Raw genomic sequence first — 23,231 nt, 5'->3', positions numbered from 1 at the left:
CCACAGGGCTCTCATAGGGCTCCATAGGGCTCTCATAGGGCTCTCATAGGGCTCCATAGGGCTCTCATAGGGCTCCCATAGGGCTCTCATAGGGCTCTCATAGGGCTCCATAGGGCTCTCATAGGGCTCCACAGGGCTCCCATAGGGCTCCACAGGGCTCCCATAGGGCTCTCATAGGGCTCCACAGGGCTCCCATAGGGCTCTCATAGGGCTCCATAGGGCTCTCATAGGGCTCCATAGGGCTCTCATAGGGCTCCATAGGGCTCTCACAGGGCTCCATAGGGCTCCATAGGGTAGTAGTGCACTATATATTGAATAGAGTGCCATTTGGGACGCAGGTTGTCCTCTGTCTCCAGACAATATTCTAAAGTGATGTCGTCCCCTCATGTCCTTTCCATCAGCTGCACTTAGAGACTGGAAAAAGCTCAAGTGAATTCTCAGTCTTGTCATTTTTATTTCCCATACTCCGGTCAGATCAGTGCAGATGAAGGAAAGGAGACGAGGGGAGGATTCTACACTAGACTATTGAGATGCAACACCCAGACTCTAACCTCCTGAGTTCCTCCCTCCCTCCCTCCCTCCCTCCCTCCCTCCCTCCCTCCCTCCCTCTCTCCTCCCCTACCCTCCACTCTTCTCTCCTCCTTCCTAGGCGGCCCAGGGGGGTGGACACCGGACCCTGCTCTATGGTCACGCCATCCTCCTACGCCACTCCTTCAGCGGAATGGTGAGCTGACCCTCATACTCACAGTGGTCCGCATGGCACCCTATACCCTTTATAGTGCACTACTTTTGACCAGGCCCCATAGGGCTCTTGTAAAAAGTTGTGTACTTTAATTAGGAATAGAGTGTCATGTGGGACATACGTTTTAACAACTACAAACATTTTACTGAGGAGCTCCAGTGACTGAGGAGCTCCAGTGACTGAGGAGCTCCAGTGACTGAGGAGCTCCAGTGACTGAGGAGCACCAGTGACTGAGGAGTACCAGTGACTGAGGAGCACCAGTGACTGAGGAGCTCCAGTGACTGAGGAGCACCAGTGACTGAGGAGCTCCAGTGACTGAGGAGCTCCAGTGACTGAGGAGCTCCAGTGACTGAGGAGCACCAGTGACTGAGGAGCACCAGTGACTGAGGAGCTCCAGTGACTGAGGAGCACCAGTGACTGAGGAGCTCCAGTGACTGAGGAGCTCCAGTGACTGAGGAGCACCAGTGACTGAGGAGCTCCAGTGACTGAGGAGCACCAGTGACTGAGGAGCTCCAGTGACTGAGGAGCTCCAGTGACTGAGGAGCTCCAGTGACTGAGGAGCTCCAGTGACTGAGGAGCTCCAGTGACTGAGGAGCAACCTCTGTGAAAGCTTTAGCAGTACCAGAGCTGTATATTCAGTGGATAAGTGTTGAATGAAAAGGTCACCAGACCAGACTGTATTACCTAAACATTAGAATGCAGAAGCTCTAAAGATAGAACACACAATGGCTTGAGATTTGCACACAATTGGAAATAATTTAACAGTATATATGTATACTGTAAATGCAAATGATAGAAATGAATCATAAAATATGTAAATACATTTTATCAATTGTTTTCCTTCCTATTTTCATATTGTGTGGCTTCTCAACAGTACCTGACCTGCTTGAAGACATCAAGGTCGTTGACAGACAAACTGTCATTTGACGTGGGATTACAGGAAGATTCAATAGGTAAGATTTATATTACACACAGCCTTGCTCCCTGTAACTACATCTAATGGTGTTAGGTACCATTTATATTACACACAGCCTTGCTCCCTGTAACTACATCTAATGGTGTTAGGTACCATTTATATTACACACAGCCTTGCTCCCTGTAACTACATCTAATGGTGTTAGGTACCATTTATATTACACACAGCCTTGCTCCCTGTAACTACATCTAATGGTGTTAGGTACCATTTATATTACACACAGCCTTGCTCCCTGTAACTACATCTATGGAATGCATAACCATGTTAGAAATTAAAAGGGAACAGTTTGGTTGATTATGTGAAAATGATTAGAATAATGGTGAGGACACAGCAGTTTACCTGACACAAGACTGAATCCAAACAGTGGCATTTGCCTGTGCTTAATCCCATTCCATTTATTTTTTTATCCTGAAAAACTCCCCAGTCCTTAAAGATTACAAACATACCCATAACATGATGCAGCCACCACCATGCGTGAAAACATGGAGAGTGGTACTCAGTGGTGTGATGTGTTGGGTTTACCCCAAACATAACACCTTGTACTCAGGGAAGAAAATGAATTGCTTTGTCAACTTTTTTTGCTGTATTACTTTAGTGCCTTGTTGCAAAGAAGGATTTTATTGTGGAGTAATTACAATGTTGTTGATCCATCCTCTGTTTTCTCCTATCCCTGCCGTTAAACTCTGTTACTGTTTTAAAGTCACCATTGGTCCCATGGTGAAATCCATGAGCAGTTTCCTTCCTTTCCGGCAACTGAGTTAGGACTGACGCCTGTATCTTTGTAGTGACTGGGTGTATTGATACACCATCCAAAGTGTAATTAATAACTTCACCATGCTCAAAGGGTCCCTCCCTCAGCGGAGACCCTGAGCTCTGACGTCATGTATAGCATGTTACTGCACTGCCACTGCGTTCCAATTTAAGAGCTTATCAGTGTCCAAATCTGCGTATATGGGTGCGGGTGAAAAGATCTGCGATTTTCGAGGCGTATACGGGTGCGGGTGTAAAGATCTGCGATTTTGAAGGGCTACCTGTGACTCTACTAGACGTGCAGACTGGTTTCCATATTAATAGCTGACCTTGCTATTTATATGTGCTGTGGCCCCCATAATAGAGGCACTATATCAACGTGAGGACGTTACGAGCAGACAAAATGGCTGCCTTGAGTCTGTCAGTTGCCTGGCTTTGAAACTGTTGATCTTTGATATTCGAAGACTTCAAAATGTACTGATCAACGATCCTGCAGCAAATAATGATATACTAACAACACTGTATGTATAAGTGGACTATGGACCGCCAATTAAATGCAAGAAATGTACATGCCAGTGAAATATTTGAAGAAGTATGCATTTGTATTTCAATGGTAGACTTCTATATCTTTATATTTTTCTTATCCTTATGAAGTTACAATTCATTTGTTACCATAGTTAACATAGTCGTATTGTAATCTCAGATCCCGGGAACCACATTGTGAGTGCACTGGCTAGCAACTATGTTAACAGTCTGTCACAAGAGACTATGATAGTCTGTCACAAGAGACTATGCTAGTCTGTCACAAGAGACTATGCTAGTCTGTCACAAGAGACTATGATAGTCTGTCACAAGAGACTATGCTAGTCTGTCACAAGAGACTATGATAGTCTGTCACAAGAGACTATGATAGTCTGTCACAAGAGACTATGATAGTCTGTCACAAGAGACTATGATAGTCTGTCACAAGAGACTATGCTAGTCTGTCACAGGAGACTATGCTAGTCTGTCACAAGAGACTATGATAGTCTGTCACAAGAGACTATGCTAGTCTGTCACAAGAGACTATGATAGTCTGTCACAAGAGACTATGATAGTCTGTCACAAGAGACTATGATAGTCTGTCACAAGAGACTATGCTAGTCTGTCACAGGAGACTATGCTAGTCTGTCACAAGAGACTATGATAGTCTGTCACAGGAGACTATGATAGTCTGTCACAGGAGACTATGATAGTCTCATCCAAGGCCTGTCGTCTGTCTCTCCAGGAGAGGCCTGTTGGTGGACCATCCACCCTGCGTCCAAGCAGAGGTCAGAGGGAGAGAAGGTCCGTATCGGAGACGACCTCATCCTGGTCAGCGTGTCCACAGAGAGGTACCTGGTGAGTATCTATCAATCAACCAGTAAACCAATCAATCAACCAATCAATCCGTCCACAGAGCGTTACCTGTGAGACCCTAATTGAACACTATTTGCTGCTCATTGTCACCTTGTAGTAGGTGTGAAGGTAGGTGTGAAGGTCGGTGTGAAGGTAATTATATGGTTTTAAGTTCCGCTTAATACTCACAGCCTCACATATGGCCAGAGGCAGGGTAGCAACACATAAAGGGATAAAACAGCAATGAGAACCACATCGATCCTAAAAACTCTCATAAATACTGTCTAGTCTAGCTACCCGGCTGTTTCTCTATTCAACCGTGTTTTATCGCTGCCTTCCCCAGACAACAAGTTGGCTAAAGCCTGAACAGATTGTCACGCTGGCAATATACTCTCACCTCCTTACAGACAATATCAACACGTTATTGCTCGTACTTTGGTTCAGACGGTTTGTTTTGAGTTAGACAGAGAACATTAAATCTGTTGTTCAGTTCACAGACTGTGGATCATTGCTCATTTCTCCATCTCCTATATTTTTTTCCTTTCAGTTTTTCACTTGTTGGTCTGTATTTCTGCTGGGTTGATTTATTTCCATGCCAAGGTGTTTTAATATCTGAATATCTGTAGCGCCGGGCCTACCTCCCTGTTAGAGACCACTGGGGAATGATTGAAAGTCCAAGTGGGAGGGAAATTATGTGTGTTTTGGACGGATGTGCCTCACTGATCTCAGTGCTGACTGATTGATTGAGCAGGCCAGGTGGAGACCTCAGGTCCTAGATCAGTTTGGGTTGTCTTGCCAGAGCAAGCTAAGAGACTAGGATTCAGCAGAGACAGCACAAACAGATCTGAGACCTGGCTAGGTAATGCAAGACAGCACAAACAGATCTGAGACCTGGCTAGGTAATGCAAGACAGCACAAACAGATCTGAGACCTGGCTAGGTAATGCAAGATGGCACAAACAGATCTGAGACCTGGCTAGGTAATGCAAGACAGCACAAACAGATCTGAGACCTGGCTAGGTATTGCAAGACAGCACAAACAGATCTGAGACCTGGCTAGGTAATGCAAGATGGCACAAACAGATCTGAGACCTGGCTAGGTATTGCAAGACAGCACAAACAGATCTGAGACCTGGCTAGGTATTGCAAGACAGCACAAACAGATCTGAGACCTGGCTAGGTATTGCAAGACAGCACAAACATATCTGCTCACACGATCATCCACATCACATCAATGCACTTGAAATAGTCCTGTTAAAACAGTTCTCAAGTCTTGAACCCCCTCAGCCCAGGCCAACCAGTGGCATTTATCTGGCTGATGAGCTGACAACGATTCCCAAACCTTCCATAACAAAGCCATCACTTACAGAGAGATGAACCGGGAGAAGAGCCCCCTAAGTAAGCTGGTCCTGGGGCTCTGTTTCGAAACACAAAGATAACCCACAGAGCCACAGGACAGCAACACAATTAGACCCAACCAAACCACGAGAAAAAAAAAAGATAATTACTTGACACATTGGAAAGAATTAACAAAAAAACTGAGCAAACAAGAATGCTATTTGGCACTAAACAGAGAGTACACAGTGGCAGAATACCTGACCACTTTGACTGACCCAAACCTAAGGAAAGCTTTGACTATGTACAGACTCAGTGAGCATAGCCTTGCTATTGAGAAAGGCCGACGTAGGCAGACATGGCTCTCAAGAGAAGACAGGCTATGTGCACACTGCCCACAAACAACATGAGGTGGAAACTGAGCTGCACTTCCTAACCTCCAGCCCAATGTATGACCATATTAGAGACACGTATTTCCCTCAGATTACACAGATCCACAAAGAATTCGAAAATAAACCCAATTTTGATAAACTCCCATATCTACTGGGTGAAATACCACAGTGTGCCATCACAGCAGCAAGATTTGTGACCTGTTGCCACAAGAAAAGTGCAACCAGTGAAGAACAAACACCATTGTAAATACAACCCATATTTATGCTTATTTATTTTCCCTTTTGTACTTTAACTATTTGCCAATCGTTACAACACTGTATATAGACATAATATGACATTTAAAATGTCTCTATTATTTTGGAACTTGTGTGAGTATTTACTGTTCACTTTTTAATGTTTATCTCACTTTTGTTTATCCATTTCACTTGCTTTGGCAATGTAAACATATGCTTCCCATGCCAATAAAGCCCCTTGAATTGAATTGAATTGAGAGAATTAGAGAGAGAGAGAGAGAGAGAGAGAGAGAGAGAGATGCAAAGCATGAAACAGAGAGAGCGGTAGAGTGTGCTGGAAGCATTTGGGGAGGAAATGTGTAATTATAACATAGCTACACTCAGCGGTGCATGAGTTTCAACTCTACCAAAGGAAAACATTCATCTGATTCATCACCCTACTGACAAAACAATCGATTGTTCCTCAACTGTTTCCTGAGTGATGAAGAACTATTGGTTTTTCTGATATCATTGATATGACCCATCCCAGTATACTCTCTTTTGTTCTGTGCATAACTTCATTCTGAACATCTTTGAAGGTTGTGGTTAGAGCTGTTGTCTCTATGCTAGAGTCCCAGAGCCTGTCTGTGTGAAGCTGTGTGTTGTGGATTAAACTGGTGTTGGCAGTCTCATTGTGATCAGTAGGCCATGGAATCCCTTTGAGCTCGACTATCTCTTCTCCCCAGTAAAGACTAGCCTGGCTTGAGATCTTAATCTAGAGCCACAGCTGATGGGGGTCCTTAGAGAGGGCGCATGGTCTTTGTGGCAGTAATGCACTGTAAAGGCTTTAGACAGTGTCCAAACACTGTCAGGGTTGAGACAAAGTCATAAAATGCCAACTAGCTTTACAGGCCCAGTGGAGTCAAAAAAACATGATTTCCCTGTGTTTTATATACACTGAGTGCACAAAACATTAGGAACACCTGCTCTTTCCATGAAATGGACTAACCAAGTGAATCCAGGTGAAAGCTATGATCCCTTATTGATGTCACCTGTTATGTCCCCTTCAATCAGTGTAGATGAAGGGGAGAAGACGGGTTAAAATGGGCAGGACAAAATATTTAAATGCCTTTGAACGGGGTATGGTAGTAGGTGCCAGCCGCACCAGTTTGAGTGTGTCAAGAACTGTAACGCTGCTGGGTTTTTCACGCTCAACAGTTTCCCGTATGCATCAGGAATGGTCTACCACCTAAAGGACATCCAGCCAACTGGACACAACTGTGGGAAGTCAACATGGGCCATCATCCCTGTGGAACACTTTCAATACCTTGTAAAGTCCATGCCCTGACAAATTGAGACTGTTCTGAGGGCAAACGGGTGTTCCTAATGTATTTTTACAATCAGTGTATAGTTCCACACTATGAGGTTGACATAATACTGTGAAATGGTGAAAATGATGATATTGCTCTTTTAGTGTAAGAGCTGTTTAAAAGACCACCTGAAATATCAGCCTGTTTTAGTGAGATGGATTTTTGGCCTGCGTGGTGACATCACCAGGTGGTAAATTAGTTAATAGACCAATAGGAAATAGACTTCCTAACCTCTCTGCCAATAACAGCTAGTTTACAGTTTTCCCCTCCCCACTCAGACCACTCCCAGGCAGTCCTAGCTAAATTCTTCCTTGAGAAATTGATCTTTGCTAAGAAGCTATTCTATTGTTTATTTTAATTGGAAACAATCACAATAAGGTACTTAATTGTCACCCAGAAATGATTTGATATTGAGATAAAAATGGCTACATTGGAATTTTAAATCTCTCCTTTACCAGTCCCCATATCCCCCCTCTCGCTCTCTCTCGCGCACACACACACACACACACACACACACACACACACACACACACACACACACACACACACACACACACACACACACACACACACACACACACACACACACACACACACACACACACACACACACACACACACACACACACACACACACACACACACCACTGCTCCTGACCCCATGCTGTGTCCTCTCTTCCAGCACCTGTCCATCTCTAGTGGTAGTTTCCAGGTGGATGCCTCCTTTATGCAGACTCTGTGGAACGTCCAGCCTACCTGCTCGGGAAGCAACGTGGCTGTAGGCAAGTACACCACGACTCAATTATACAATTATCATTTCAGGTTAATCCTTCATTATGAACTAGGACATATTTTGTTGTTTCAGGAATGTGATGTACTTTACGCTGCTTTGTGACATACACCCCTGTACAACCCACACACCCCTGGGAAAACAACCCATACACCCCTGGGAAACCAACCCATACACCCCTGGGAAAACAACCCATACATCCCTGGGAAAACAACCCATACACCCCTGGGAAACCAACCCATACACCCTTGGGAAAACAACCCACACACCCCTGGGAAAACAACCCATACACCCCTGGGAAACCAACCCATTAGCCCCTGGGAAAACAACCCATACACCCCTGGGAAAACAACCCATACACCCCTGGGAAAACAACCCATACACCCCTGGGAAAACAACCCATACACCCCTGGGAAACCAACCCATACACCCTTGGGGAAACAACCCACACACCCCTGGGAAAACAACCCATACACCCCTGGGAAACCAACCCATACGCCCCTGGGAAAACAACCCATACACGCCTTGGAAAACAACCCATACACCCCTGGGAAACCAACCCATACACCCCTGGGAAAACAACCCATACACCCCTGGGAAACCAACCCATACACCCCTGGGAAAACAACCCATACACCCCTGGGAAACCAACCCATACACCCTTGGGGAAACAACCCACACACCCCTGGGAAACCAACCCATACACCCCTGGGAAAACAACCCATACACCCCTGGGAAAACAACCAATACACCCCTGGGCAACCAACCCATACACCCCTGGGCAACCAACCCATACACCCCTGGGAAACCAACCCATACAGCCCTGGGAAACAAACCCATACACCCCTGGGAAACCAACACATACACCCCTAGGCAACCAACCCATACACCCCTGGGCAACCAACCCATACACCCCTGGGAAACCAACCCATACACCCCTGGGAAACCAACCCATACACCCCTGGGAAAACAACCCATACACCCCTGGGAAAACAACCCATACACCCCTGGGAAACCAACCCATACACCCCTGGGCAACCAACCCATACACCCCTGGGAAACCAATCCATACAGCCCTGGGAAACCAACCCATACACCCCTGGGAAACCAACCCATACAGCCCTGGGAAACAAACCCATACACCCCTGGGAAACCAACACATACACCCCTGGGCAACCAACCCATACACCCCTGGGAAACCAACCCATACACCCCTGGGAAACCAACCCATACACCCCTGGGAAACCAACCCATACACCCCTGGGAAACCAACCCATACACCCCTGGGAAACCAACCCATACACCCCTGGGCAACCAACCCATACACCCCTGGGCAACCAACCCATACACCCCTGGGAAACCAATCCATACAGCCCTGGGAAACCAACCCATACACCCCTATTAATAAGTCAGTCGATCATCAGATCATCACTGAGGCTAGTATGGTGTGAACATTTCACCATAACTTCAAAGATCCCTATTGACCTTAGAATCTTGTGTTTATCCAATAGGATTTCTGTGTGGTGGTCACGTGATGCATCTTTGTCACGGGCATGATGAGAGTCTGACTATACCTGGATCAGAGGCCAGCGAGATGGAGCAGAGGTACACTAGGCTTCCTGTCTGCCATTTTAACAGTATGTTAGAATATGTCCTGAAGACCAGAGGTAGGCTCTTAACCCTACTATTTAAGGACAATTTTTACTGGCACTTACTGTTACGTTTTATGATTTAAGAGAGCTTTAAATGAACTGCCATGACATTTTATCACCATACTGTTGAATCGTTTAGAGAAATGAGATACATAGCCGTCTCTGGTCCTCAATGAATCTTGATCATCATCCACCTTTTATTAACATCTCTGAATGTACATTGGTGTCCAGATTTCTCTCTTGAGGCTTGTGTCAAAATTAAGTGATGTGCTTTTTTGGTGAATATTTTAATTTAATTTTGTCTGTACATTTTATTAAAGTACAGACTAAGAGCTTCATAATGGAATATCATACATTATAAATTGGGTGATTAAAACCCTGAAGGCTGTGGTATATCAGACTGTATATCATAGGTATGACAAAATATGTATTTTTCTGCTCTAATTACGTTGGTAACCAGTTTATAATAGCTATAAGGCACCTCAGGGGTTTGTGGTATATGGCCAATATACCACGGCTAAGGGCTGTATCCAGGCCCTCTGTAGTCCGTTGTGCGTAAGAACAGCCCTTAGCCGTGATATATTGACAATAAACAGTACCACACCCCCTTTAAATGTAGTTGACAAGCAGGAGATTTTCATACTTCCTAGAGAGCTCTCCTTTGTTCACGCCCATTCAGCATCCTTCACACCCTCTTAAGCCTTAGCCCCACCCACACATAACGCATGTGAGTCAGCATGGTATTGTCCTCCAGAAAGTTGTCTCTCTAATTAAACACAGCAAAATTCAAGGGCAGCAATGTTTGTTGCGAACTGTAGCAACACTGTTGCAGTTGTCCCTAGCTATATCTTTCCAAAAATCCACAGTAGCAGAGATGATCTCTATACTGATCAAGGAAGAGCCTGTTCTGTTATTAACATAAGCCTGTGACATGACAGAGCCATGTGCTTTCTCCTTGGTTCAACTAGGCTGATAATTCTACGTTTTTATTCATATTTACAGATCCCATACAAGTTTGTAATTAAGCCACATGAAAGTTTATATGTTCAAGAAGGCATTTAAAAAAAAATCTAAACAATACTAATAAATATATGCATACAGTACCAGTCAAAAGTTTGGACACATCTACTCATTCAAGGGTTTTTCTTTATTTTTACTATTTTCTACATTGTAGAATAATAGTGAAGACATCAAAACTATGAAAGAACACATATGGAATCATGTAGTAACCAAAAAAGTGTTAAACAATTACAAATATATTTTAGATTCTTCAAAGTAGCCACCCTTTGCCTTGATGACAGCTTTGCACACTCTTAGCAATCTTTTAACCAGCTTCATGAGGTAGTCACCTGAAATGCTTTTCCAACAGTCTTGAAGGTGTTCCAACATATGCTGAGCACTTGTTGGCTGCTTCTCCCCTTGGGGTCATTGTCCTGTTGAAAGATAAATGATAGGCCCACTAAGCACAAAACAGATGGGAGGGTGTATCGCTGCAGAATGCTGTAGTGACCATGCTGGTTAAGTGTGCCTTGAATTCTAAATAAATTACTGACAGTGTCACCAGCAAAGCACCCCCACACCATCACACGTCCTCCTCCATGCTTCACGGTGGGAACCACACATGCGCAGATCATCCATTCACCTACTCTGCGTCTCACAAAGAAACAAAAATCTCAAATTTGGCCAAAGGACCAAAGGACAGATTTCCACCTGTCTAATGTCCATTGCGTGTGTTTCTTGGCCCAAGCAAGTCTCATCTTATTGGTGTCTTTTAGTAGTGGTTTCTTTGCAGCAATTCAACCATGAAGGCCGGATTCACGCAGTCTCTTCTGAACAGTTGATATTGAGATGTCTCTGTTAATTGAACTCTGTGAAGCATTTATTTGGGCTGCAATCTGAGGTGCAGTTAATTGCCGATTTCTGAGGCTGGTAACTCTAATGAACTTATCCTCTGCACCAGAGGTAACTCTGGGTCTTCCTTCCCTGTGGCGGTCCTCATGAGAGCCAGTTTCATCATAGCACTTGATCGTTTTTGCGACTGCACCTGAAGAAAATTTCAGTTCTTGAAATTTTCTGGATTGACTGACCTTCATGTGTTAAAGTAATGATGGACTGTCGTTTTTCTTTGCTTATTTGAGCTGTTCTTGCTATAATATGGACTTGGTCTTGTACCAAATAGGTCTATCTTCTGTAAACCAACCCTACCTTGTCACACCACCACTGATTGGCTCAAACACATTAAGAAGGAAAGAAATTCCACATATTCACTTTTAAAACCTATTAGGGATAGGTGTTCCGCTAGCGGAACAAACAACAGAAATCTCAAAATAAAAATTCCTAAAACATACAAGTGATATACATCAGCTTAAAAATAAACTTATTGTTAATCCAACCACAGTGTCAGATTTCAAAAAGACCACGGCGAAAGCATTCCATGCGATTATCTGAGGACAGAGCCCAGCACACAAAACATTACAAACAGTAAACAGCCAAGTAGAGGAGTAACAAAAGTCAGAAATAACGATAAAATGAATCACATACCTTTGATGATCTTCATATGGTTGCACTCACAAGACTCCCAGTTACCCAATAAATTTGAGTTTTGTTCGATAAAGTCCCTCTTTATATCCAAAAACCTCTGTTTTGTTAGCGCGTTTTGTTCAGTAATCCACTGTCTCAAACAACATCCGGTGAAATTGCAGAGCGTGAAACTCAACAAAACAGAAATTCTTATAATAAACATACATAAAAGATACAAGTGTAAAGCATACCATGCGATTTTCTGAGGACAGCGTCCAGCTAACAAAACATTACAAGTAGAGAAGTCACAAAAGTCAGAAATAGCGAGAAAATTCATCACTTACCTTTGATGATCTTCATATGGTTGCACTCACAAGACTCTATGTTACACAATAAATGTTCATTTTGTTCGATAAAGTCCGTCTTTATGTCCAAAAACCTCAGTTTTGTTGGTGCGTTTTGTTCAGTAATCCATTGACACAAAGCGCAGTCACAGCAGGCAGACGAAAAATCCAAAAAGTACCATAAAAGTTTGTAGAAACATGTCAAACGATGTTTACTGCCATATCAGTTCTGTTATACTCAGACATTATTTTAACAGTTTTGAAAACTTTAGAGTGTTTTCTATCCAATACTACCATGCATATGCATATCCTAGCTTCTGGGCCTGAGTAACAGGCAGTTTACATAGGGCACCTTATTCATCCAAACTACTCAATACTGCCCCCGTTCCCAGAAAGGTTTTAACAAGGCACACTTGTTAATTTAAATGCATTCCAGGTGACTACCTCAAGAAGCTGGTTGAGAGAATGCCAAGAGTTTGCAAAGCTGTTATCAAGGCAAAGGTGGCTACTTTGAAGAATCTAAAATCTAAAATATAATTGTATTTGTTTAACACTTTTTTGATTACTACGTACATGATTCCATATGTGTTATATCATAGTTTTGATGTCTTCACTATTATTCTACAATGTGGAAAATAGTAAAAATAAAGAAAAACCCTTGAATGAGTAAGTGAATCCAAACTTCTGACTGGTACTGTATATATACACATTTTTGCGGGCCCTACTGGGGGTGCAGGGTAGCCTAGTGGTAAAGAGGTTGCTGGTTTAAATCCCTGAGCCAACTAGGTGAAAAATTTGCCGATGTGCCCTTGAGCAAGGCACTTAACCCTAATTGGTCCTGTAAGTTACTATGGCTAAGAGCGTCTGCTAAAATACAAAATGTTTAAATATAAGTCAAATGCCTCAGATCCTGTAACTGCTCACATTTAGTTTTCGTTTTAAAATGCACTAGGAAGAGAGTCATTTTTTATTGCAAAATCACTGTGTTTAATAGAGACAAATGTCCTGGTTTAAATTGAACTTAGTCTGTTTTAAAGGATCCAGACCTGACCCCTCTCCTCCCTCTCTTTGTCCCCAGGATTGTGAACTATGAGATGGGTAAAGGAGCATCCAGGGCCCGCTCTCTATGGAGGCTGGAGCCCCTCAGGATCGGGTGAGCTGATACACACGCAGCCACACACACAAACACAAACACCGATACCTAACCCTACCTCACCCTCTCTAATTTCTCCATCTCCCTGCCAGATGCTCACTCACCTAGACACCAATATGCTTTCAGATACTTTTCAGGGTAGTGACACTTTCCACCCAGGATATAAAATATATTATAAACTGGCTGGTTAGAGCCCTGAATGCTGATTGGCTGACAGCCATGGTATATCAGACCCTATACCACTGATATGGCAAAACATTTATATTTTCAGCTCTAATTACGTTGGTAACCAGTTTATAATAGCAATAAGGCACCTCGGGGGTTTGTAGTATATGGCCAATATACCACGGCTAAGGTCTATGTCCAGGCACTCTGCGTTGCGTCGTACGCAGCCCTTACCCGTGGTATATACAGTAGGCCATATACCACACCTCCTCGGGCCTTATTGCTTAATTATAAAACTGGTTGTTTGGCTCCTGGATGCTGATTGGACAAGCAGCGTTCCAAGCCGTGCTGTATTGGTCGTCACAGACACACCTATGCCTGCTAAGGGTTCCATCTGAAAATGATAACTGCCTCTGCAGAATATCATGTCGCTGTCTGAATCATCTCTTGTATTTATCTCAACTTGCACATTATTTCCCATTGCTTCCAGCCTAGCTTTTAGTTTGGTACAGCAGGGTTAATATAAACCTAGCATTTAGTTTGGTACAGCAGGGTTAATATAAACCTAGCATTTAGTTTGGTACAGTGGGGGTTAATATAAACCTAGCATTTAGTTTGGTACAACGGGGGTTAATATAAACCTAGCATTTAGTTTGGTACAACGGGGGTTAATATAAACCTAGCATTTAGTTTGGTACAACGGGGGTTAATATAAACCTAGCATTTAGTTTGGTACAACGGGGGTTAATATAAGCATAGCATTTAGTTTGGTACAGTGGGGGTTAATATAAACCTAGCATTTAGTTTGGTACAGTGGGGGTTAATATAAACCTAGCATTTAGTTTGGTACAGTGGGGGTTAATATAAACCTAGCATTTAGTTTGGTACAGTGGGGTTATAAACACTATAACCCCATCAAGTACTATAACCACTATAACCCCATCAGGTACTATAACCACTATAACCCCATCAGGTACTATAACTCCATCAGGTACTATAACTCCATCAGGTACTGTAGCCCCATCAGGTACTATAACTCCATCAGGTACTGTAGCCCCATCAGGTACTATAACTCAATCAGGTACTGTAGCCCCACCAGGTACTATAACCACTATAACCCCATCAGGTACTATAACTCCATCAGGTACTATAACCACTATAACTCCATCAGGTACTATAACCCCATCATGTACTATAACCCCATCAGGTACTATAACCCCATCAGGTACTATAACCCCATCAGGTACTATAACCACTATAACCCCATCAGGTACTATAACCTCATCAGGTAATATAACCACTATAACCCCATCAGGTACTATAACCCCATCAGGTACTATAACCTCATCAGGTACTATAACCACTATAAGGTGGTTATAGTACCTGATGGGGTTATAGTACCTGATGGGGTTATAGTACCTGATGGGGTTATAGTACCTGATGGAGTTATAGTACCTGATGGGGTTATAGTGGTTATAGTACCTGATGGAGTTATAGTACCTGATGGGGTTATAGTGGTTATAGTACCTGATGGAGTTATAGTACCTGATGGGGTTATAGTGGTTATAGTACCTGATGGGGTTATAGTGGTTATAGTACCTGATGGGGTTATAGTACCTGATGAGGTTATAGTACCTGATGGGTTTATAGTACCTGATGAGGTTATAGTACCTGATGGGGTTATAGTACCTGATGAGGTTATAGTACCTGATGGGGTTATAGTACCTGATGAGGTTATAGTACCTGATGGGGTTATAGTGGTTATAGTACCTGATGGGGTTATAGTGGTTATAGTACCTGATGGAGTTATAGTACCTGATGGGGTTATAGTGGTTATAGTACCTGATGGGGTTATAGTACCTGATTGAGTTATAGTACCTGATGGGGCTACAGTACCTGATGGAGTTATAGTACCTGATGGGGCTACAGTACCTGATGGAGTTATAGTACCTGATGTGGTTATAGTACCTGATGGGGCTACAGTACCTGATGGAGTTATAGTACCTGATGGAGTTATAGTACCTGATGGGGTTATAGTGGTTATAGTACCTGATGGGGCTACAGTACCTGATGGAGTTATAGTACCTGATGGGGTTATAGTACCTGATGGGGTTATAGTGGTTATAGTACCTGATGGGGTTACGGTGGTTATAGTACATTATGGGGTTATAGTACTTGATGGGGAATTTATATTACCCCATCAGGTACTATAACCCCATTAGGTACTATAACCACTATAACCCCATCAGGTATTATACCCACTATAACCCCATCAGGTACTATAACCCCATCAGGTACTATAACCCCATCAGGTACTATAACCACTATAACCCCATCAGGTACTATAACCCCATCAGGTACTATAACCACTATAACCCCATCAGGTATTATAACCACTATAACCCCATCAGGTATTATACCCACTATAACCCCATCAGGTATTATAACCACTATAATCCCATCAGGTACTATAACCACTATAACCCCATCAGGTACTATAACCACTATAACCCCATCAGTTACTATAACCACTATAACCCCATCAGGTATTATACCCACTATAACCCCATCAGGTATTATAACCACTATAACCCCATCAGGTACTATAACCACTATAACCCCATCAGGTACTATAACCACTATAACCCCATCAGGTACTATAACCACTATAACCCCATCAGGTATTATAACCACTATAACCCCATCAGGTACTATAACCACTATAACCCCATCAGGTACTATAACCACTATAACCCCATCAGGTATTATAACCACTATAACCCCATCAGGTATTATACCCACTATAACCCCATCAGGTACTATAACCACTATAACCCCATCAGGTACTATAACCACTATAACCCCATCAGGTATTTTACCCACTATAACCCCATCAGGTACTATAACCACTATAACTCCATCAGGTACTGTAGCCCCATCAGGTACTATAACTCCATCAGGTACTATAACCACTATAACCCCATCAGGTACTATAACCACTATAACCCCATCAGGTTATAAATGGTCTCTGGACGTTTATTTCACTGCCCAAACACATCCTCGTCCCATCTACCATCAGCCTTCCACAGCCCAAACACATCATGGTCCCATCTACCATCAGCCTTCCACAGCCCAAACACATCCTGGTCCCATCTACCATTAGCCTTCCACAGCCCAAACACATCCTGGTCCCATCTATCACCAGCGTTTCACAGCCCAAACACATCCTGGTCCCATCTACCATCAGCCTTCCACAGCCCAAACACATCCTGGTTCCATCTACCATCAGCCTTCCACAGCCCAAACACATCCTGGTCCCATCTACCACCAGCCTTCCACAGCCCAAACACATCCTGGTCCCATCTACCATCAGCCTTCCACAGCCCAAACACATCCTGGTCCCATCTACCATCAGCCTTCCACAGCCCAAACACATCCTGGTCCCATCTACCATCAGCCTTCCACAGCCCAAACACATCCTGGTCCCATCTAACACCAGCGTTCCACAGCCCAAACACATCCTGGTCCCATCTACCATCAGCCTTCCACAGCCCAAACACATCCTGGTCCCATCTACCATCAGCCTTCCACAGCCCAAACACATCCTGGTCCCATCTACCATCAGCCTTCCACAGCTCAAACACATCCTGGTCCCATCTACCATCAGCCTTCCACAGCCCAAACACATCCTGGTCCCATCTACCACCAGCGTTCCACAGCCCAAACACATCCTGGTCCCATCTACCATCAGCCTTCCACAGCCCAAACACATCCTGGTCCCATCTATCATCAGCCTTCCACAGCCCAAACACATCCTGGTCCCATCTACCATCAGCCTTCCACAGCCCAAACACATCCTGATCCCATCTACCATCAGCCTTCCACAGCCCAAACACATCCTGGTCCCATCTACCATCAGCCTTCCACAGCCCAAACACATCCTGGTCCCATCTATCACCAGCGTTTCACAGCCCAAACACATCCTGGTCCCATTCTCCATCAGCCTTCTTATCTCTGGGCTTAGGTGACAGATTCTCCAACAGCCATGCCACACATTCTGACTTGCCGTTTGTACTGAGATATTTTGAAACAATGGATGTGCTTCATTGTGGAGGGATGCTGAAATGCCTGAGGCAGCGGCTGTATATCTCTTTGTTGCAAAAGACAGCATGCATCAATGTCTCTAGATTGAAATAGACATTGCTATGGCAGACACATTTTGACTCCGTTGATCCCCTCTCTGTCATTGGAAAAGGGTTATAGGGACCACTGCAGAATTTAGATTAACGTCTGTTTGGGTTCTTCCCCTCTTTGTGATTGGTCAGTTGGAGCGGTAGCCACATTCGCTATGGGCAGGCGTTTCGTCTGCGACACCTGTCCACCGGTCTCTACCTGGCGCTGACCGAAGAGCAGGGTCTGGTCCTACAGGAGAGAGAGAAGTCCGATACCAAGTCCACCTCTTTCTGCTTCAGGGCTACCAAGGTTTGTTCCAGACAAATACCAACACTATTAAGTCTTTTAATCGTTCTTTGTCTTTCAAAGTAAACTTTGTTTTACATTTACTCACAAAAAGGTGGATTGGAGTATGTTGTGGGTAAAACTAGGGCTGTGACGAAACCAGTATTGCAATTTTTTTTTCCCATAGCAAAAAATAAAAACACCAAGCCTGCTGTATGTAAAATATGGTGTGCTATAGCTTGGGAAAATACATAAATGTGACTCTGGATGACAACATAATGATGTTTGATTCCAACATTAGGGCTGGAGTTAAATCCGCATCCCGGCCGTAAGTAAAACCGTGGCATTTTCTAGAGAAAAGACTGTACTGTGCCTGAAAAAGGTCAGAGCACACGAAGACACACCTATATTTTTTAAGAGCACGTCAGATTTATCCTTTAACTTTTAAAAGGTCATCCTTGTACCCTATACACAACAATCAGTTACATTCTAGTCCATAACGCTGAAATGCCAAGGAACGGTCGACGCAAGTCACACAGTCCATTAACAACCCAACCAATCAACACAACCAAGGTGTATGGTGAACCAATAGAATTAGAATGCATTGTAATTATACGCCGGAACCTTCATTGCATTCTACAACCACAGTGCATGGCCAGGAAGGATATGAAGAAGCAAACAGAAGGACACTGTCTGTCTGTCTGTCTGTAACTGACTGCTCCAGATTCAATGCTATTCTGCTCTATGTGGTAGTAATGATTGCACACAGGCACACGAACACAATATCTGTTTAATTCTCTCACTCCTCTTTCCTATTTCCTCCCTCTCTCTCTCTCTCTCTCTCTCCCTCTCTCCCCCCCTCTCTCTCCCTCTCTCCCTCTCGCTCTCTCTCTCCCTCTTGCTCTCTCTCCCTCTCTCTCTCCCTCTCTCTCTATCTCTCTCTCTCTCTCTCTCTCTCTCTCGCTCTCTCTCTCCCTCTCTCTCAACGGGGGGGGGGCCAAGCTGGGGCCAGTTGTACTGTTAGAGGGGCCAGTTACATTAGACGTTATTGTTGTCATATTGTTTTCTTCACTGCATTGCAGGCATTAGCAGGCAACAGACCATGTTCATAATCATTCAACAATTTCTTTGCATTTTCTGTCTAATAACGAATGTAAAAAAAGAACGATAGCAAAAATTTGTTATGTAAAAATTATTTCATATTCCACATTTAGGGGGTCCAAAATTGTTGTCACACGTGTCTCTCTCTCTCTCTCTCTCTCTCTCTCTCTCTCTCTCTCTCTCTCTCTCGCTCTCTATTATTCTCTATTTTCCATCTCCCTCTCTCTCCCTCCCCCTCTCCCTCTCTCTCCCTCTCTCTCTCTCTCTCTCGCTCTCTTTCTCTCTCTCTCTCTCTCTCTCTCTCTCTCTCTCTCTCTCTCTCTCTCTCTCTCTCTCTCTCTCTCTCTCTCTCTCTCTCTCTCTCTCTCCCCCTCTCTCCCCCCCTCTCTCCCTCGCTCTCTCTCCCTCTCACTCTCCCTCTCCCTCTCCCTCTCCCTCTCTCTCTCTCTCTCTCTCTCTCTCTCTCTCTCTCTCTCTCTCTCTCTCTCTCTCTCTCTCTCTCCTCCATCTCATCCCCATGCCCACCCTTTCAGTATTAATTTAAAGTTGATGTCCAGAAGGACACACAGTGTTATACATGGACTTTAATCGGCTCCCCTTTACCTGCTGTAATCAGCGGCCAGCATCCATATCTGATTAGGTGTGAATGGGTTCTGTGTGTGTGTGTGTGTGTGTGTGTGTGTGTGTGTGTGTGTGAGAGAGTGTGTGAGAGAGAGTGTGTGTGTGTGTGTGTGTGTGTGTGTGTGTGTGTGTGTGTGTGTGTGTGTGTGTGTGTGTGTGTGTGCCATTAGTGGTTCTGACCCCCAAAAATGCTGTAGGCTCTCTAACATGCCTCTCTGATTAGTGTGTAATCTTAATTTGTTATGTTTGTGTGTATGTGTGTGTGTGTGTGTGTGTGTGTGTGTGTGTGTGTGTGTGTGTGTGTGTGTGTGTGTGTGTGTGTGTGTGTGTGTGTGTGTGTGTGTGTGTGTGTGTGCGCGCGCACGCACGCGTGCTCCCTCCCACAGGAAAAGATAGAGTCGGGTACAAAGAATCGAGACATAGAAGGTATGGGAGTAGCAGAGATCAAGTACGGGGACTCGGCCTGCTTCGTGATGCACGTGGCTACAGGTCTGTGGCTGTCCTATCAGGCGCCTGACGCTAAAGCCTCCCGCATAGGACCCCTGAAGAGAAGGGTGGGTTATTATACATGGTCACTGTACTGATGGTGTGGAAGAAGTGTGTACAAATCACAACCTTGTTCTTTGAATAAATGTACTTTCAAATAATAATTGAAGCGGCAATCAGCACTTGAAACAATAACTAAGCGTTCTGTTTGGGTAAAAAGCTGAGGGACGGGACTGGAGAAATGTAACCACTCTCAAATTCATAGACAGAGCTATGGATGCAAGGACTGACCATGCATGGTATAAACAATTATAGTTTTAACCATGTTTTGAGGCTACATAGTGTTTATTTAACATCGGAGTAAAATAAGCTTATATTTTAGGTTCTGATGAGGTACGCCATAAGCTCATGAGGTATTTATGGGTTATATTGTGGGTCAATAGGTACATTGATTCTTGAAGTTTAATCATACACTTGTTAACTTGATAATGAGATGTACTGTAGGTCTATGGCCAATGAAATCACTGCACTGTATACTACTGTAAGTATGCCTCTCTCAACAGTAGCGGTACGTTGTTCAGTGAAACCAGAGTAGTCATAATACGATGACTCAATCAGTCTTTATGGTTTAAGCACATTGATACATATTTTATACTACCGTAGATGGGTTGGTTGTTTAGCAACAAAACTGACCTGTACATAACTATTGGGTAAACCAGATAGGGTTGGCTTGGATTGTTGATAACTTGTAAACTAGATTTTGTCTCCAATGTTCATGGAAAACATAAATAAAGTTGTACTTATCTCTCAAATACATCGTAACAGTTGTTGGCTAGCTAGATAGCTAGCAAGCCATTTTTTTGGCCATATTAGCGAGTCACTTGCGTTTCCCCACACATGGCAGTTTCTTGTCCTTGTTGCTATCTATCTGGCCATCCAGAATCACAACAACACTGACTTCTGCCTCTTTGAAGCGCACACATCATTTTTGTGATGTTGTCACCTAACCAGTCTCTAAGAAGGGCTCCCGAGTGGCACAGCGGTCCAGGGCACTGCATCTCAGTGCAAGTGGCGTTACTAGGTGTGAAAGACTCAGCAGACTGCTGGCATTACACATCTGGCTAAAAGACTACTGTAGCTCTGCTGGAGTCACTTTTATTGATAACTTGGACACCTTCTGGAAACAGAAGATACTCTACAGGAATGACGGAGTCCGTCCAAATCATCTTGGCTCCTGGACTCTGTTTACGCATTTCAAGGCTGCGTTGAAACAATGACTGATAAATGATCCAAGACCAGCTCAGTTAATCCCTACCGTTGTGACAATGAGTTGTCATAATGCTGCATCAAATGTACATGATCTTAGGGGCATTGGAAAACACAATGTAAGTCATTTAATTTATGTGCCCCAAATTGCACAGAATACATCTGTTTATCCTACAGCTATTGTAAGCAGTAATCATGAGCCTATAAACCAGAGTTACACTGTTGGCACTGAGGCGGTGTGCACTAGTAGGAAGACCACTTTATGCAGCTCACCCTGCACTATCAACTCTCATGTAAATAACACAACCAAGTCTACCTCTGATAAGTTTCCCAGTAAAGCATTAAAAACAATCAAGCAACCCAGAAAAGTGCTAAAAATAGCCCATATTAACATATGTAGCCTAAGAAACAAGGTCCATGAAGTCAATAACTTGCTTGTAACAGATGACATTCATTTTCAGACTATCTCTGAAACTCACTTATATAAAACCTTTGATGATACAGTGGTAGCAATACATGGTTATAACATCTACCGAAAAGACAGAAATGCCAACGGAGGCCGTGTTACGGTCTATATTCAGAACCACATTCCTGTAAAACTTAGAGATTATCTATTCAAATCAAATCAAAAGTTACATCAGCTGATATCTCAAAGTGCTGTACAGAAGCCCAGGCTAAAACCCCAAACAGCAAGCAATGCAGGTGTAGAAGCACGGTGGCTAGGAAAAACTCCCTAGAAAGGCCAAAACCCTGGAAGAAACCTAGAGAGGAACCAGGCTCTGAGGGGTGGCCAGTCCTCTTCTGACTGTGCCGGGTGGAGATTATAACAGAACATGGCCAAGATGTTCAAATGTTCATAAATGACCAGCATGGTCAAATAATAATAATCACAGTAGGTGTCGAGGGTGCAACAGGTCAGCACCTCAGGAGTAAATGTCAATTGGCTTTTCATAGCCGATCATTGACAGTATCTCTACCGCTCCTGCTGTCTCTAGAGAGTTGAAAACAGCAGGTCTGGGACAGGTAGCACGAAGAGGTCAGGGTTCCATAGCCGCAGGCAGAACAGTTGAAACTGGAGCAGCAGCACGGCCAGGTCGACTGGGGAGAGCAAGGAGTCACCATGCCAGGTAGTCCTGAGGCATTGTCCTAGGGCTCAGCTCCCCCGAGAGAGAGAAAGAAAGAAAGAGAGAAAGGGAGAATTAGAGAGAGCATACTTAAATTCACACAGGACAGTGGAGAAATACTCGAGATATAAAAGACTGACCCTAGCCCCCCGACACATAAACTACTGCAGCATAAATACTGGAGGCTGAGACTCGAGGGGTCAGGAGACACTGTGGCCCCATCCGAAGATCTAATGTTAAATACTGTTGAAGTAATATGGCTACAGGTTCATCTGCCTCACCTAAAGCCCATTCTTGTGGGAAGCTGCTGTAGACCATCAAGTGCTAACAGTCAGTATCTGGATAATATGTGTGAAATGCTTGATAATGTATGTGATATCAACAGAGAAGTATATTT

At 43.9% G+C, this 23,231-nt stretch overlaps 1 protein-coding gene across 1 annotated transcript in view; it reads left to right on the top strand.

The window, feature by feature from the left end:
• Positions 1-23,231, top strand: part of LOC139582535 (ryanodine receptor 3-like) — a 272,990-nt gene that overhangs the window by 48,563 nt on the left and 201,196 nt on the right. The window contains exons 4-11 of the mRNA XM_071412622.1: positions 650-724; positions 1,617-1,695; positions 3,736-3,848; positions 7,837-7,936; positions 9,456-9,549; positions 13,539-13,613; positions 18,104-18,260; positions 20,345-20,512. Coding sequence (XP_071268723.1) covers positions 650-724; positions 1,617-1,695; positions 3,736-3,848; positions 7,837-7,936; positions 9,456-9,549; positions 13,539-13,613; positions 18,104-18,260; positions 20,345-20,512 — 861 coding nt within the window. The remainder of the gene's footprint in view (positions 1-649; positions 725-1,616; positions 1,696-3,735; positions 3,849-7,836; positions 7,937-9,455; positions 9,550-13,538; positions 13,614-18,103; positions 18,261-20,344; positions 20,513-23,231) is intronic.

This window comes from Salvelinus alpinus, chromosome 8, assembly GCF_045679555.1.
Source record: "Salvelinus alpinus chromosome 8, SLU_Salpinus.1, whole genome shotgun sequence".
Lineage (NCBI taxonomy): Eukaryota > Metazoa > Chordata > Actinopteri > Salmoniformes > Salmonidae > Salvelinus > Salvelinus alpinus.
The sequence above is the reverse complement of the archived record's forward strand: the minus strand, read 5'-3'. Positions and strand labels throughout refer to the sequence as shown.